The sequence below is a fragment of the Plectropomus leopardus genome, chromosome 4, assembly GCF_026936395.1.
Source record: "Plectropomus leopardus strain MGB_pleo_1.0 chromosome 4, ASM2693639v1, whole genome shotgun sequence".
Taxonomy (NCBI): domain Eukaryota; kingdom Metazoa; phylum Chordata; class Actinopteri; order Perciformes; family Serranidae; genus Plectropomus; species Plectropomus leopardus.
The window spans coordinates 28,400,925-28,416,507 of record NC_142179.1 but is presented as its reverse complement, the minus strand read 5'-3'; the positions used below and the strand labels follow the sequence as shown (position 1 = coordinate 28,416,507).

The 15,583-nt window shown below is 42.2% G+C and overlaps 1 protein-coding gene and 1 long non-coding RNA gene across 3 annotated transcripts in view; one reads left to right on the top strand and one right to left on the bottom strand.

Moving 5' to 3' along the window:
• LOC148189796 (uncharacterized) overlaps nt 1-15,583 on the bottom strand; it is a 50,258-nt gene that overhangs the window by 28,752 nt on the left and 5,923 nt on the right. The gene's annotated exons all lie outside the window — the stretch shown is intronic.
• Nucleotides 711-12,672, top strand: angptl2b (angiopoietin like 2b). The gene is made up of 5 exons (XM_042488555.2): nt 711-1,285; nt 6,879-7,774; nt 9,913-10,106; nt 11,046-11,316; nt 11,461-12,672. Exons 2-5 carry the CDS (start codon nt 6,898-6,900, stop codon nt 11,658-11,660), a joined length of 1,542 nt encoding a protein of 513 aa, XP_042344489.1. The 5' UTR covers nt 711-1,285; nt 6,879-6,897; the 3' UTR covers nt 11,661-12,672.

The following is a 15,583-nucleotide window of genomic DNA, read 5'->3' as shown; positions in this document are numbered from 1 at the left end:
AAAACAGGAAGACAACACAAAAACAGACGACAGCCAAGGCAACAGTATCCAAAGCCAAGGCTGTGCCTGAGAAATTTATAGAGCATTGGCAGGACTGTCCACACTGTGACATGACAACGTGTTTCATATCCTTTTGTCTACCTACTCACATGGACAAGTAAGCACAGCTCTGCTTTTGAAGGCATTACGTAATTACGCCTGAGCAAGATGCGGTTCAAATGTGCTGCTTTGTACGCAGATCCAGCCTGATTAAGACATCTCGCCTCCAGGCTATAAAAACCAGGGACAGCAGCCGCTCACCCAGACCTGGTGTAGGTCAAACACCTGGATCTGCTTCCTATCTGTCAGCCTCTTCCCATCTCTTGGGGAAAGCTTTCATTCACGGCCAATTAGGATCTGATCAGTGTAACAACGTGGCTGTCCACCACCAGAAGAACCACGGAGTCCAGGCCAGAAATAGTGGTGGTGGTGAACCGGCGGCCAGGGGGCAGGGGGTTGGAAATTTGAGTAGTGTGTGTGTGTGTGTGTGTGTGTGTGTGTGTTTGTGTGTTGTGTTGTGCATGCTTGTGGATCTCTTTTGTGCCATGGGGAGGAGGGGTGGAGAAAGAAGGCTGTTGCTTTCAACAAGAATGTGTTCATTTTTAAGGGAGAGGGGGAGGCTCTCAGTTCAATTTGTCTGCCTGCTGAAACACTGCAAGAGGATTTTTCATCATTTAAAAAGCACCAAGGAGTGGGAGAGCAAGAGAGAGAGAGAGCAAGAGAGAGAGAGAGAGAGAGAGAGAGAGGTGCAGTTGAGAGAGACAGCCTCTTAGAGCTGTGAGGCAGAAGTGATGGATTCAGCCCACAGAAAAGTGACAGTCTTCTCCTAACGGGCCACAGGCAGTACACAACCTGCCCTGGACTCCCACCATTTATCAGGAAACTACCTCTGCCATCCAACTAAAGTTACCAGTTGTCTCTTAAAAGTGCTCCAACTTTTTCAAGTGGATTTTGGAACAATTTACTCAGTGTTTGCCGGAGAGTTTCTGGCAAGTTAACCTTCTGTTGGGCTAATGACAGTCTTTTAATAACAGGCTTTAAAATACCACCACCCCACACGGCTGGAATGGACTGAGGTGACAAAGAGTGAGTAACTCTACAAGCAGAGCGCAGAAAAGTGGGAGAGGAGGACGCAGTGGTGCAACTTCCACACTTGGGATGACTTTCTACCAGGAGAAACTTCAATCGGCTCTGCCAGGAGGGCAAGGCAACTGAGGGAGCCTCGTCAATACGCAACAGTTATCTCGTAAGCCTTGTGTAACTTTTAAAATGTTATATTAATTGGTTTATTTCTTTACCAAGGACAGTGCACATGTAAATAACATTCAGTCAAACGTGACTTCAATTAACTGCATTGATAAATTGGCCACGTTTGTAACATGTAATCTCACAAAGCAAATGATGACCTGTCCTGGTGTGACAGAAGTTGTTAATGAGTTCAAAATCAATCAGCCTGGTAACATTTCCGACACAGTGGTGAAGCATTTATTTTGTCATTTTGTTAAACTGACTGAAGTCAGACTTCATTTACTCTGAAGCTGCTGCACAATACTTAATGATTTAGTCCGATGTTTAATCAGGCAGTCATCATGAAGCATCTGTTAGCTGACTCACAGTTTGGTGCCAAAGGGTAATTCTACTTTCTGATGACTAACCGGACAGATGACGCTGATAGATTTGGTGGAGGGGGGTTAATTCAGCGCAGGGGGATGATGGAGAGCAGGCTCTCTGAGCAAAGTGCTTCTTCGCTACTGATAAACCAATCATTAAAACACTGGACCCAAAAATGTGTAAAATCAAGGCATGGACAATGAAGACTGTGTGCAGAAGATGCTATACAGCCTTGGGCCCTGTATGATACCTGCTGACAGAGATTTCTTTTCTAATATCTAAATAGTACCATTCACTTCTAAAAAAAACAACAACAAAAAGACTGTCAAGCACTCTGCAGCTTCAGGATGTTCCCCTGGGCTCAAGAGGACAGGGAAGCATGTGGTTGAATCCCGTCTTTGTTCCTGTTGCCAGGGTTGTGTTTGGATAAGGGGGCTTTGAGGTAGAATGCTGGAACTTATCGAAACAATCCTCGAGACCCCCTGCCTCCCTGTCTGACTCAGATCACAAGTAAGGTACAGAGGAACGCACCACGCAGCGTGAGGCACAGAACGAAACCTGCATTTGAGCAAAAACTAACTCAAATCAAATACTGTCCCATGCCATCAAACTGAGCAGGTAGTTGAGGTTAATCATGTTCTAAATGTCATGTTAGGCGCTTACAAGGATTACATGCTTGAGGAAAGAATGAGGTCACTCTCAAGGTAATGTAATAGTGCAGATTACCATGAGCAAATTGAATTTGACTCTGATCCAACACATATTGGGTGTCATGCAGGAGACTGCCAGTTCTCAGCAGAGTCGGCGCTAATTTGAACATGCAGCACAAAGCCGCCCTGCGAAGTGTCCGCTTCTTTTCGGCTACTGACAAATTAGGTGCTGTGCAGTTGTGTTGTGATCTCCTGCTGTGAAGGATGATGATGTGATTATGAGGCATTCACACAGAAAGTAGGACAGTGGGAATGAATTGGGTCAGTAGATAGAGTATGTCTTATAGGTGATAAGGGGAGTAGTGCTCCCGCATCTAGGGGGTCTAGCTCTGTCCGTCTGCCACCACCACTGACTCTCCATGTGTGTATGGCAGCTAACTCTAATGAGGTGACGAAGAATGCGAGGAATGCCATGCTCACGCTGAAATGAGAGGGGCTGGGGTGAGAGACATCGGCCAGTCTGAGCAAGGCTGCCCACCTTCTAATTAATATGTGCTGAGCATGACCAAAAAGGCTTGAGCACAGCGCTGGTCAGAGACACACTGACCTGCCCGCTGCACTCGCCTATCACACTTGATTTAACATTGAGGAAAATCCAGAAGGAGGAGTCATGTAAACACAGACTTAACCACCTGAAGACAGTAAAACCAAAACATTTTGGTGTGAAGCAGACTTGAAGAAATCACCCAAGAGGAGCTGCCAATCAAATTAGGAAGAGAGCAGCTATTCACTGCACAGCGTACGCTACACTTACATGTCTTTCGGCTCTGAGCGAAGTAGACGTATATGACACTTCAACACCAGTTAATCACCGCAGTGATTTGCCAGTCAATAGCAGCTTGTTAAAGTCAACTGATGTTGGGACAATGATGAGCTGCGGGGGCTGTTAATGGCGAAGGAGGAGGAGACGGCTTTCTGTTGTTCCCTCTGGCAGACTGAGGATGGGTTAATAACAGGCTGTCTCCGCCGGGGCAGATGGGACTCTCTCAGGTCCCTGAGATACTGAGCCCGGCAAGTGTTGTTATTTGAAAATACACATTAACGGAAAAACACTTGCAGACACGCACAGTCGACCACTCGCACATGAGCACATGAGCACATGAGCACATATTTCATCACAAGCTGCAAACATTTTCTCCACAGCTTTGAAGTGTAGTGAAGCCTAGAGCGGGAGATTCCGGGCTAACGACGTCCAACATGGGACTCCTCCGCAGCAGGGGCAAATCACACGGCATTTCTCAGAGACACAGCTCATGTTCCAGGGGGAGAAACCGCAGGAGCCACTGGCCAAATACAGTCATCAGCACATTACAAGGGACAGACTCTGGGCTGCTCTTTTATCTCGGTATGGGCTTGCTCAGAAGCTATTATTAGTCATTTCTTTAGGGCTTTATCTATAATTGATAAGTATCTCTTTGCAGAGTGCGGAAAATATTTATGACACAACAATTTTTTGAATCAATCATTATTTGCTGAGGTGACGTCATACAGCCAAGCTTTGTTAGCAGGATGAGAGCAATGTAAGACCTCCTACTGTGCTGACACAAGACAGTTTCGGGGTAAATTTAAAACAGAAGCTGCACTCGCCCTTTTTGAAATCCATAATCGAGGACCTGCTACTTTCAGGTACCGTTTTAACAAAATCCATGTGAGAGGCAGACCGCACATTCTTCTGCACTGTAGGTGATTATTTTCTGGCCAGGTAGACTATAATATCAAAAACACAGACAGGTTACAGAAGAGTACAGTGTGCGCAAGCCTCTTTTCGATGAAAGATTTTTATTTTTTTTTTCCACTGAGGAAAAGTGTTTACACATTCTACTCTAGACAGATAAAGCCAAAAGGGTCGAATGTGCCAAGGGTCATGTTCTTGGAGAGCGCTGCATTTCTCTTCTCCATGTCTCCAACCTAATGTGCTGGCAGCACGCCCGGATTAACAAGACAAAAACATTTCTGCTCTCTTCCCACTTTTGTGCCGACTATTATATAGTGGGTTATCTTTCAGACCGAGATAAGCCATAACAAATGTGCGAGGACTTGTAAGACTGGCAATCCTTACGCGCCACGCCAATATAGGCACTCTCTTTAATGCTTTCTGATTAGACTGGCCCCCTCTGACTCTGGGGAGGTGTTACACAGGACCCCTCTGTAATCCAATATGCAGCAGCTTTCAATTAAGGTGCCCCAGGAGTTCAGGGCCTTGTTATCCTTACACAGGAGTTACTTTCTCCTCAGCACTCAGTGGCATCCCCTAATAACACCACATCATCTACAAAAAACTGCCTCTACTTATTTTTCTCATAAAAATGTCTACACTTTGATTCTGGGGCCCTAACGGTTAAGTATCTCGTTAACTCTTAAGGACATCGAATCTAAGAGAGAGTGAGCTTTAATCATAGAAGGACGACGTTACGTAACAACCCCTAATTCGATTCTTTGGCATGCTAGATGGTTACAGTAAGCTCAAAACAGAAACCACGATGAAAGTGGATACACAGATTCATAACATATAAATAATGATATGAATTTATTGCCTTTCAGTTTCTGAACGCAAGTTGTTTCCCTCGTTTGGTAAAGGCTATGGACAGGACTGATGCAACAAAATCAACATTTAAAACAGCTCCATGAATAGCATCATCTGGTAGTGTCTCAATTTTTCCATAAGCAAAGATGTCCAGGCCTGCAGAGGGGAGCAGATAGGAGTGTTTCTGTGTGTCAGGGACAAGCAATGGCAGTCGCCCAAACAGAACCTGAGCCAGCACAGCAAACTAAGCTAAACACACTCCCCTAACAGCAATGTAACTGACTAAAGAGATCAGCACATCATTAGACAAAAGAAATATTTTTCTTAGGGGCAGTGGGGTGATTAGTGACTTTCAAACAGCAAGTACTGCATACTTTTGATAGTGGAGCGCTGATTTAAACAAACCAGGATCAAGGCCACATGTATTCAATGAATCACACTTAAAAGCCACGGGGAAAAACAGCAGTGTGTGCTCATGTCAGTAGTGATGTGCAAAAGGTAGCGACCGCCAGAGTCTTGATTTATATATTACACAGGAATATAATGCTTTTCCTGTTATGGAAAGGCACAGCAGCCGCTTGAGCTCTCAGCGGGGAAAGTGAGTGATTTTCTTACAGATCTTATCTTTTTCAGTAGCCCATATTTTTGGGAGCTATAATGACCTCCAGCCATGTCTAGGTTGAGATGTGTTTGCAAAGGGCATCTACGCCTGTCTGCTTCTGGCAGGTAACAGAGGACCGGTGTAACCTGATGGGTAGTCTGTGTCTGGGTTCAGTCAGTCTAACTGTGAGGGACTCCACTGATGCTCCGTCAAAATGAGCACGCAGCCCAATCCTGAGGGCTTTAACTCTAATACCAAGAGAAACAGTTTCAGAGTAGGCATGCTTATACAGTCTCCTGCTTACCAACTACAAAAATGAGTCCGATATTTCTAAAGATGCACAGACTGATAGGCTTGTGACTAAAATTTGCCTATTTTTTTAAATGTAGTGTCTTACTATCACAATTTTATGGTTTATTCTTATTCTATTTTTTAAGATCCATTTTTGCTTATTTCCTATGTTTTTCTCTTTTTTTTGCTTCTTCAATCAAAGTGTAAAGCACTTTAAATTGCATTGGATTTGTTTAAAGGTGCTATGTAAATAAAATATGACTGATTTATCGATCGACATGATTTGAAAGCTACCGTGTTACACTAAAGAGCAGATTAGGGTGCAAACCTGTTCTAATCATGAAATTAATAAGTAACGGTGTAGCGTAGCAGAGCTAGCGCTAAATGTTTTATGTCAATGGATGGAAGAAGATAAACACTTAGTTCGGGAAGTATAATTCAATAAAGGTACAAATATTGGTGGTCTACCCTAATCCGCTAGTTAGCAAATTAGTCAAGATGAATGCCAGATATTTGGGGTAGTTAATAATAACTTTAATAGTTTTGCCTAAAAAGCTAATGCTAAATATTTCATGTAAGTGAATGGAAAATACTAAAACAGTCTAACCAGATTTGGGTGTTTTTTTTCTTACTAAGTAGGTTCCATTAGATAGATTTGGTAGTTTATTCCATGGCAGCAAAACATCTTAACACTAGTGACTGAAAGGAAAATAAAATGGTAACAGTAAGTGAGCTAAAAGGGAGCTGACGCCGGATCTAATAACGCTCCCATCATCCTGAGAAAGTGTTTCAGCAGCCAAATAGGCTGGTTTTGAACTAGGTTATAAACAGTTCTAAATTTATTTCTTTTCACTCTGATTATGTGGATGCTTCGAAACATTCATCTTTGATATCATACACATGTTTACTATTTAAAGCCAAGTTTCCAATGGCTTTAACAAAAAGTCATGTTTGTGTATGCTGTCAATTACAGTTCTTAGAGATCGGAATCGGTCAAATTCAGAATTGGCAAGTCAGATATTTTCAAAAGATCCGAAATCAGAATCTGACAGGAAAATTGCAAGTCAATCATGTTCTCCATTTTCCTTCCCATTCTCCTCAGGTTTTGGTGAGTTGAACACATGGAGCCCCCTTCAATGGTCCTGCTGGGGCTCCTTCTTGTTTATGGACTAGCCTGTGGTGCCCAGCAAACTCAGGGGAGTCTACCGGGCAGCAGCCACGGCAGGGAAAGGACCCAAGAATTCGAGAGTAGTGAGGATTTAGAGAGAGAGTTTTTCTATGCTGGAAGGAGCAAGCGTGCTCCAGCTGACCCCCAGCAGGACAAATGCTCCTACACTTTCATTGTACCTCAGCAAAAAGTGACTGGAGCCATCTGTGTCAACTCCAAGGAGCCGGAGGCCATGCTGGAGAATCGGGTCAACAAACAGGAGTTAGAGCTGCTAAATGTGGAGCTACAGAAACAGAAGAGGCAGATTGAGACCCTGCAGCAATTGGTTGAGGTGGATGGGGGTATTGTCAACGAGGTCAAGCTTCTGAGGAAGGAGAGCCGGAACATGAACTCCAGGGTCACTCAGCTGTACATGCAGCTGCTCCATGAGATCATCAGGAAGAGAGACAATGCCCTCGAATTGGCTCAGATGGAGAACAAGATCCTGAACCAAACCTCTGAGATGCAGCAGCTCACCAGTAGATACAAAGATCTTGAGCACAAGTACCAACACTTGGCTTCTTTGGCCACAAACCAGTCAGCTCTTATCGCCCTGTTGGAGGAGCAGTGTCAGAGTCGCCCTCCCCCTCGTCACGTGCCCATTCCTCAGCCACGGCCTCAGCCACCTCCGCCATCGCCACCTCTCAACAAGCCTTACCAGCCACCGGTCCTTCCACGAATTAACAACCCAATCAGCAACGAGATCCAGAGTGACCAAAAATCTCTACCGCCTCTTCTTCCAACTATGCCCACAGGCACACACAGCCCCTCCACCACTGACAAGCCCTCTGGTGAGTCAAAAGTCCAATATGAACTTTTTAAACAAAGAAACTTTATTTTTAAGTCCTGTTTTTGATGCATTCTCACCAACAATGCCAGTTGCTATCACAAACAAATGATTGTGTGTCTGAGCGCACCATGTTGTGAACCTTTTAATCGTTAACCACCAGAAAACACCAAGTACCCACTCTTCCAGTCAAAGCCAATTTAAATACATCCCACACATTTTCAGGGCAAAGGGCTCCCAGTGAGAACAGAAATGCTGTTGTCTACAGCCTTTTCAGATGAATATCATCTAATTGCCACGATTCAACACGCACTAAAACACAAAGCATATTAGCACAGTAAATACGCCAAAATGGAAAGCTGGATCCAAGCCCATGGGACTCTTGAGCATATGTTAGTGGATGATAAAGCTGTGAAACCGATGTGAATCGTGTTTTGTGCTATCAGTTGCAGTGAATAGTCTATTGCCGTTCCCTCTCATTAGGAGGCTTCAGTTTTAAAATGGTGGAAAAAAGAAAAAAAACATTGCAAACGTGACTACTGGGAGCCTTTTTCCATTGACATTTTGTGCTAGCGCTTGCCATTTTTTTTTTACCAAGCTGCATGTGAACGGTAGCCTTTGTATGGAATGTTTGAAAGGAGGCAAGTAATTTCCTGCCCATAGCCATGCAACTAACACCCCGAAAAGTTACATAAACCCTCAACACGGACAGAGAGCGGCACACAATGTAGGAATAGAGGGAGGGAGAGAGAGAGACCTCAAAGAGCAGCAGAGAGAAACGGAGGGATGGAGTTGAAGAAAAAAAGAGGGGGGGTAAAGCACGAACAGAAAGAGATACCGGGAGTCAGTGATGTCATTTGTTCCAGTTGCGCCAGGCAAGAATCAGTCATATGTTCCACCAAAGCAGTAGACTTTATCAGGCAGAACAGAGCAGGGTAGGGCAGCTCTCTGCCTTGTATCTGACATTCCTCAGAGTAAATGGATGGCAGGGAGTGAGCTGACAGATAGATATCATGCAAAGTGATTTTATAAAACAAAAACAACCTTGTTACTGAGCGACAGACTTCTGACTATTCAACACTTCTCCGGTTCCCATGTTTGTCAGGGAACCTCGTGATAGATTACAGCGGAGGTGCTTTGTTTCCTCCGCTTTCTTTATATCTCTTGCAAATTGTTGATGCACCCCTCCCCTCACCTCTACCCCTTTGTGTGACCCTCTTTTCATTTGTTTCCATTGTATTTAAACACTTTGTAATCCGGGCCAGTTGGCATTCCACACAAGTGTGAAAAACTGGAGAACTTAAACACTTTCACAGCCGATTGAAGCCGGGGAGCCAGTTGCCCCATTAGTGTTTTAAGTGGGTTTGGGGAAAACTGTAATGACACATGGGCAAATTATGTTTCACTGATTTGCACCATAAAAACCAAGAAAACAATATTGACCTTGCACAAAATCTGCAACGAATTTGCAACATGAACCCTATTTCTACAGGAGAGAGCTTATGCTGCTTAATTACTGTAAACATTACTCATTTGATTCAGTTTGTATTTCAGCTGTAAACAAAAATATGCCTTTTCATAACATGTTGCAGATGCTTTTCTTGTTAACTTTACACAATGTATCATAACATTGGAAAAAAAACGTTTGCAAACTTACTGGCAGAGAAGTACAGCTTAAGACAAGAATTTACACACAGTCCTTATATTAACTTAGTCCCGGAAATCCTCTCTTCAAAACATGATGTGGGGCCTCAATATGAATGCCTCCGACAAAAATGATGTGTCTGTAGATTATGAAGTACAAAAACCTAAGTGAAAGTAAGTAATGTAAAATAATCCCTCACTGTAAAGCATCCCAGATGATTGAACGTTTCTGCTTGTGTTTCATCATTCAGTAGTCAGGATTCCCTTTGCCCTCATGCCAGTGTTTCTTTTGGCTGCACAGCCAGCAGCCATTTCCCTTGTGAGAGGAGCAGCCAAAGTCAATTCTGCTGTTAAAATGAGAGCTGCTGAAAAATGGGAATCCCTACGGCAGAGTATAAAAACTCTGTGTCACTATGGCTTTTTCTCCATTTCCATTTCTCAACTTTTAAGATACTGTTGTCATTGCCTGGATTTTACATTGTCATCTTTCCGTTTCAGGGCCGTTTAAGGATTGCCTGCAGGCTCTGGAAGATGGCCACACTGCCAGCGGCATGTATCTGGTAAAGCCGGAGAATGCCAACCGGCTAATGCAGGTGTGGTGTGACCAGAGACATGACCCAGGTGGCTGGACTGTGATCCAGAGGAGGGTGGACGGATCTGTCAACTTTTTCAGGAACTGGGAGACATACAAGGTGCGACAACTTCACACCAAATCAAAGACCTCATAGTTTGGAGGGAAGCAGCTGGCTTAGGTAGTTGTTTTGCTACTAACCAGATGTGAACAAGTAATGAAAAGGTAATTGTTTAGCTCTCAACGTGTCTGATGTAGTAACAGCCTCAGTCACTGCCACAGCCATGACTCATTAATTCCAACAACACCAGTTTCGCTTTGTGAAAGAGTTCACAGTAAAATTAAAAAAGTGGGAACATTTGACTTGAATACATAGGTTGGTTGTGTCAGCATTACTGATGCTCTGGAAAAATAACCGTATTTTCTGGCTATTACATCAGAAGGTGCCTAATAAACAGGGCTGTTGAGAACTTCTATAACTTTTGAAAGGGAAACCCCTCGCACAAGGAGAAGCAGTTCACTGGTTAACATTTGTTTGTCCGCCAAAAATTCACGAGGGTCCTGATTAAATCTCAGCTAACGTCAACAATGGAGATCTTTCCAAGAGTTTTACGAAAACCTCTAAACCGCACGAGATCTGAAATTGCATAACTCATCAGATGGGGTGTTTCCATGATTCAAAGCATGTGCAGGGTAAGGGATACCACAAACCATCTTACGGTATGACCGGAGCCAGAACAAAGCAGTGAGACAGCATCCAGTATGTAACATTTCATACTATATACACATTTTCCTGCTGTGTTTTCAATAACAAAATAATAGTGGAAATGTAGACACACGATGCTGGCCATAAACTTGACTCAGAGGGTCCATTTATAATAATGTTCCTTGACGATAAACAACCCTGTCGAAGAGCTAAACACATAATTACCTCCAGAGCACGAGCAACGACCCTGAATCATCCCCCAGACATCTAAACGAACTGTCCAAAGCTTTTCAAAAAGCAGAGAGGATTTCCTGATCTGACTGATGGTGTTTTTCTTATCTCCGCCCTTTACAGCAAGGTTTTGGCAATATTGATGGCGAGTACTGGCTGGGTCTGGAGAACATCTACTGGCTGACTAACCAGGGGAACTACAAACTGCTGGTCACACTGGAGGACTGGTCTGGCAGGAAGGTGTTTGCAGAGTACGCCAGCTTCAGAGTGGAGCCCGAGGCCGACTTCTACAAGCTAAGGGTGGGCCGTTACCATGGCAACGCTGGAGACTCCCTCACATGGCACAATGGCAAACAGTTCACAACACTGGACCGAGATCATGACGCATATACAGGTAAAAAAAAAAAATCATAACTTATTACGTTTTTAAGGACAAACATTGGCAACTTAAAACCAATGATGGAAAATGTGTGTTCCAACACAAAAATTGTTTATGCATGCAAGCTGACAGTTTCTTTCATTTTTTCGATTTTTCTAGGTAATTGTGCCCACTACCAGAAGGGAGGCTGGTGGTACAACTCTTGTGCCCATTCAAATTTGAATGGAGTTTGGTACAGAGGAGGACACTACCGCAGCCGCTACCAAGATGGAGTCTACTGGGCTGAGTTCAGAGGAGGAGCCTATTCACTAAAGAAAGTGGTCATGATGATTCGTCCAAACCCAAACACCTTCCACTAAGCATCCAAGGAACACAGACTGTGTTGTACTTTTTCTCTCACTATACAAAAAAACCTTTCCAGCTCCTTAAATCAATACAATCTCGATTTTTCTTTCGTGTGACACCACACCAAGCCAGACGACCAAGAGACAGATGACGATGAAAGTGCAATATCGAAACATCAGGCTCATATACTGGTACCTCCTGACAGCTCAAATAATTTGTGCACCGTCATCAAGTTGTTTGTATAATTTTCCCTTTTACATATGACTCAGTAAAAACGTGCTCATTGCTCAGGAGTTGTTTTACACTGGCTTTGATGAAACATAAGCCTGCTTAGCAGACAGTGCTGTCATGTGATCAGTGAGAAAGAAAAAAACATTGACATAAGTATAGATTACAAAAATTCAGCTAAGTAGCCTTAAGAAAGAAACCCCACAATATATATTTAGTGTGTATGTAAAGTTGCTTTTTGCAGTAACAAGCAAATGAGGTTGACACAGGAAATGTATCCAGTGACTTTTTCAATTCTAAATACATTTTTCAATTTTGTAATTTATAGGAAAAATAACATTTATTGACTTGTAATACAGGGTTGATATTCTGGCCAGTTTTTTTTATTTTAATTTTTTTTATTTACAACAAAATATACTGTAAAAATAGTGCCATTTTCTAACATTAAACCCAAACTGTTAATAGCCATAACTGATGTTATTAACAGTCTGCGTATGCAACCTTTAATAGATCTAAGAACAAAAATCAACTCACCACCAACGTTTGAGGAGGTACTGTCTCCTCAAACTCCTGCTTTTTTTTCTCCTTAAAAATACTTGTTTTGAAATCTTGAATTGCTTGAACAGGTATCCACCAATTTGCTTGTATGAATCAAGCACTGTATTTACTGTATAAATTTAGTGGTTTGTTGATGTCAATAGATCCAATACATTGCGTTTGTACATAAAAGATATTTGTAATATAATGTATTAAAACATGTTATGTCACTATTACTTTGCAATAAAAATGTACAGCTTGTGTGTTTTCCTCTTTTTTTGGTGTCTCTTATTATAAAGGATATTTAGTATAGATAAGTAATCAAAACATTTTCTCAGTTTTCCAAAAGTTAACATAAAAACACATTTATCTGTTACACTCTTAAGTATAAAATGTCATGAACATGAATTGAATATGATGTAGTCATTTAGCGTACTTCAGCTAATATTATTTATATCATGTCATTGCCATTGGTTTCGCCAAAGTTTGTTATGTATGAAACTGAATAACTATGTCCTTAAAGCTAAAGTTGGATATATCTGAGAAAATAACTTTTGCCATATATAACTGAAACTTTCACTACCACTCACACAGTTGTACATGAGACAGATGAGACAGTCAGTGACGAAAGATCCTCCTCCTACTGCTTCGAATGGCATTTTCTAGAATCCCCCGCAGCTGCTGGAAAACAACTCCGAGGAGTCTGTCATGCAGCTGTCAATCATGTCAATCACCGTTCATGAAATGCAGTCAAACTGTTCAGCGCTGATCAAATATGAAATCAAAATTCTGTTACTGCATTGCCTATTTCTCACCTGAAACATTTTCAGAAACATATTTTGGTGTACTGTTTTGCTGTAAAATGAGAACATTTGTGACCTGGCCGCCATGTTGAAAAAGTTGAGGAAAAAAAAAAAAAAAATCTACAATTTGCATGGAAAAACAAACGTTTACAGAATTTTATTCTTCAAGTGGAGTAACAACCAACATGTCATTCTTAAAATATACATTAGGTGTTTCTCTCTTCACGTATACTAAGTTACGAGAACTGGTTGCATAAAAACATGTCGTCTAAAACGCTGTGTAGCGCAGCGTACAGACTCAGCACACCGTGAAACGACAAATGAAATGTGACAGGCTTGTAAAACTAATGCATCCAACAGTCCCCTCTACTGACAGCAGAAACCACCTTTATTTTATTACGTGTCAATGACATCTCCAAAGACAGCTGGAAAATGCAGCAAAAATGACTTTACACTGCAATGAACCAAGCACTATTAATGTCAGATTTTGTGACCAGGCTTGAGCTGAAGAAGGTTTAGACAGTTTAGAGAGCATTTGAAAATCAATTTCGTATGAATTCCTGAGCCTGACAACACTAAAAGACAATCTGTGATTGTCTAAAGAGACCAATTATCAACAGAGCAAAAAGTGACGTGTGTATTTAAAGTCCCTCGCTCCAAATAAAACCTAACTTACCATGTTAGCTTTATTTGCTGCCAAAGTTAAGATGGATGCGTATGTGATAGAAGCCAAAACACTTGTCTACATCAAACCGACAAACACTGGCTGCAACAACTGGCTCATAAGTAAAAGCTGAAAAGCTTTCTTCCGCATGACAAAGAGGCTTTGGATGGAACAAAGGAAGACATTCATCACCACGACTGACACTTTTGTCAGCTGTGTTTCAACTAAAGACGGATGGGACAGTGAAATGCACTTTGTTCTAAATCCTTCTGTCCTCCCTGATAGGTCAACACTATTTTATAGCAATTACATCTTAAAACCAGTCTAATGTCTGGTTTGTCAATTAACCTTCTCGTGGTAAAACAGAGGCCGGTGTTTCATCGTCTCCATAAACAGAGACGACAGACTCTTTGGATGCCGTGTATGTCTGAGGACTCACCACGATGGAAAACCTTCAGTAAGGGTGGCCTGTGCAGCCCCCACTCCTCAACCAACATGGAAAATCATGGGCTGACACAGTGCGCACTCAGCAGAAAAAGAACCGCATTTCCTGGGCCTTCGAACCTGAACCTTCAAACTGGCCTGTATTGTTGTTTCACATCTGCAAAAGTCCATGTCCTTGTACTTTCAATGGAACCATTTTTAACTTTCCTGTGCTCCCACGAATCCTTTTCACCCCACCTTTTGAGTAAATGTAGTCATACCAGAAGAAACCACTGCACAAATTATTCACTGAGGAGTTTAACCACTCACATTTCATGCTTTCACTACGACCAAATGCAGGGATCCCCAAAGAGAACAGACATGCCACGTAACTTAGAAATTATTCTTAATTATGAAAGGCTGTACCAAATATGATAAATGAATTGGGGAAGAAATTATTCTTAATTATTAAAGGCTGTACCAAATATGATAAATGAATTGGGGAAGATATTTTAAGCTTTAAAGCAATCCAGTTACATTTAAAACAATATGTGACCACTGAATAACAACGATCACTTAGGGGCGGGCTGTGGCTCAGAGGTAAAGCGGGTCATCCTCTAATCGCAAGGTCAGCGGTTCAATCGCCAGCTCCTCCAAGCATCATATCCATGGGCAAGATACTGAACGCCAAATTGCTCCTGATGCTGCGTCATCAGAGTGTGCGTACATGTGAATGATTCCTGATTAGCAGTTGGCCATAAATGGCATCCTCGGCCACCAGTGTGTGACTGTGAAAGCACTTTGAGTGGTCAGAAAGACTAGAAAAGCACTATACAAGTACAGCCCATTTACCATTTGACGTCCATCACTCAGAACTTGCCATTCATATTTGTTGCGACCCGCCACAATCAAAGCATAATGATTATTAATTTTGGAGCTGGACCATTCATTAGGAGTAAGCTTGGGCAGTATTCATTTTCTCATACCTTCCTGAAAATTTTACCAGAGTATACGATAAATGACAGTATAAGTGCATCCAAACCAAAACACTAACACAAAATGTTAGGAAAAGTAGTATTCTCACACATATTTTCCTTATTACACAGAGAAAAACAACTGTAAGCCTTTGTAATTCAGCTTTCTCTCAATCACAGAAGACTGAAAAGGCTTAATTACCTGGTTAACGCATTATAAAGCACACTTCATTCAAATTCATCAACAGAAACAAAATAAAACTCACCAAAATTGTCTTGGTTACTCTTGCTCGTAGTCTAGTAAGTAA

Bases quoted from the DNA above. Each gene is read 5' to 3' on its own strand.
- angptl2b (XM_042488555.2), top strand. From the start codon at position 6,898: ATGGAGCCCCCTTCAATGGTCCTGCTGGGGCTCCTTCTTGTTTATGGA. The intron at 7,775-9,912 runs GTGAGTCAAAAG...TTTCCGTTTCAG, and splicing joins CACCACTGACAAGCCCTCTG to GGCCGTTTAAGGATTGCCTG. The intron at 11,317-11,460 runs GTAAAAAAAAAA...CGATTTTTCTAG, and splicing joins AGATCATGACGCATATACAG to GTAATTGTGCCCACTACCAG.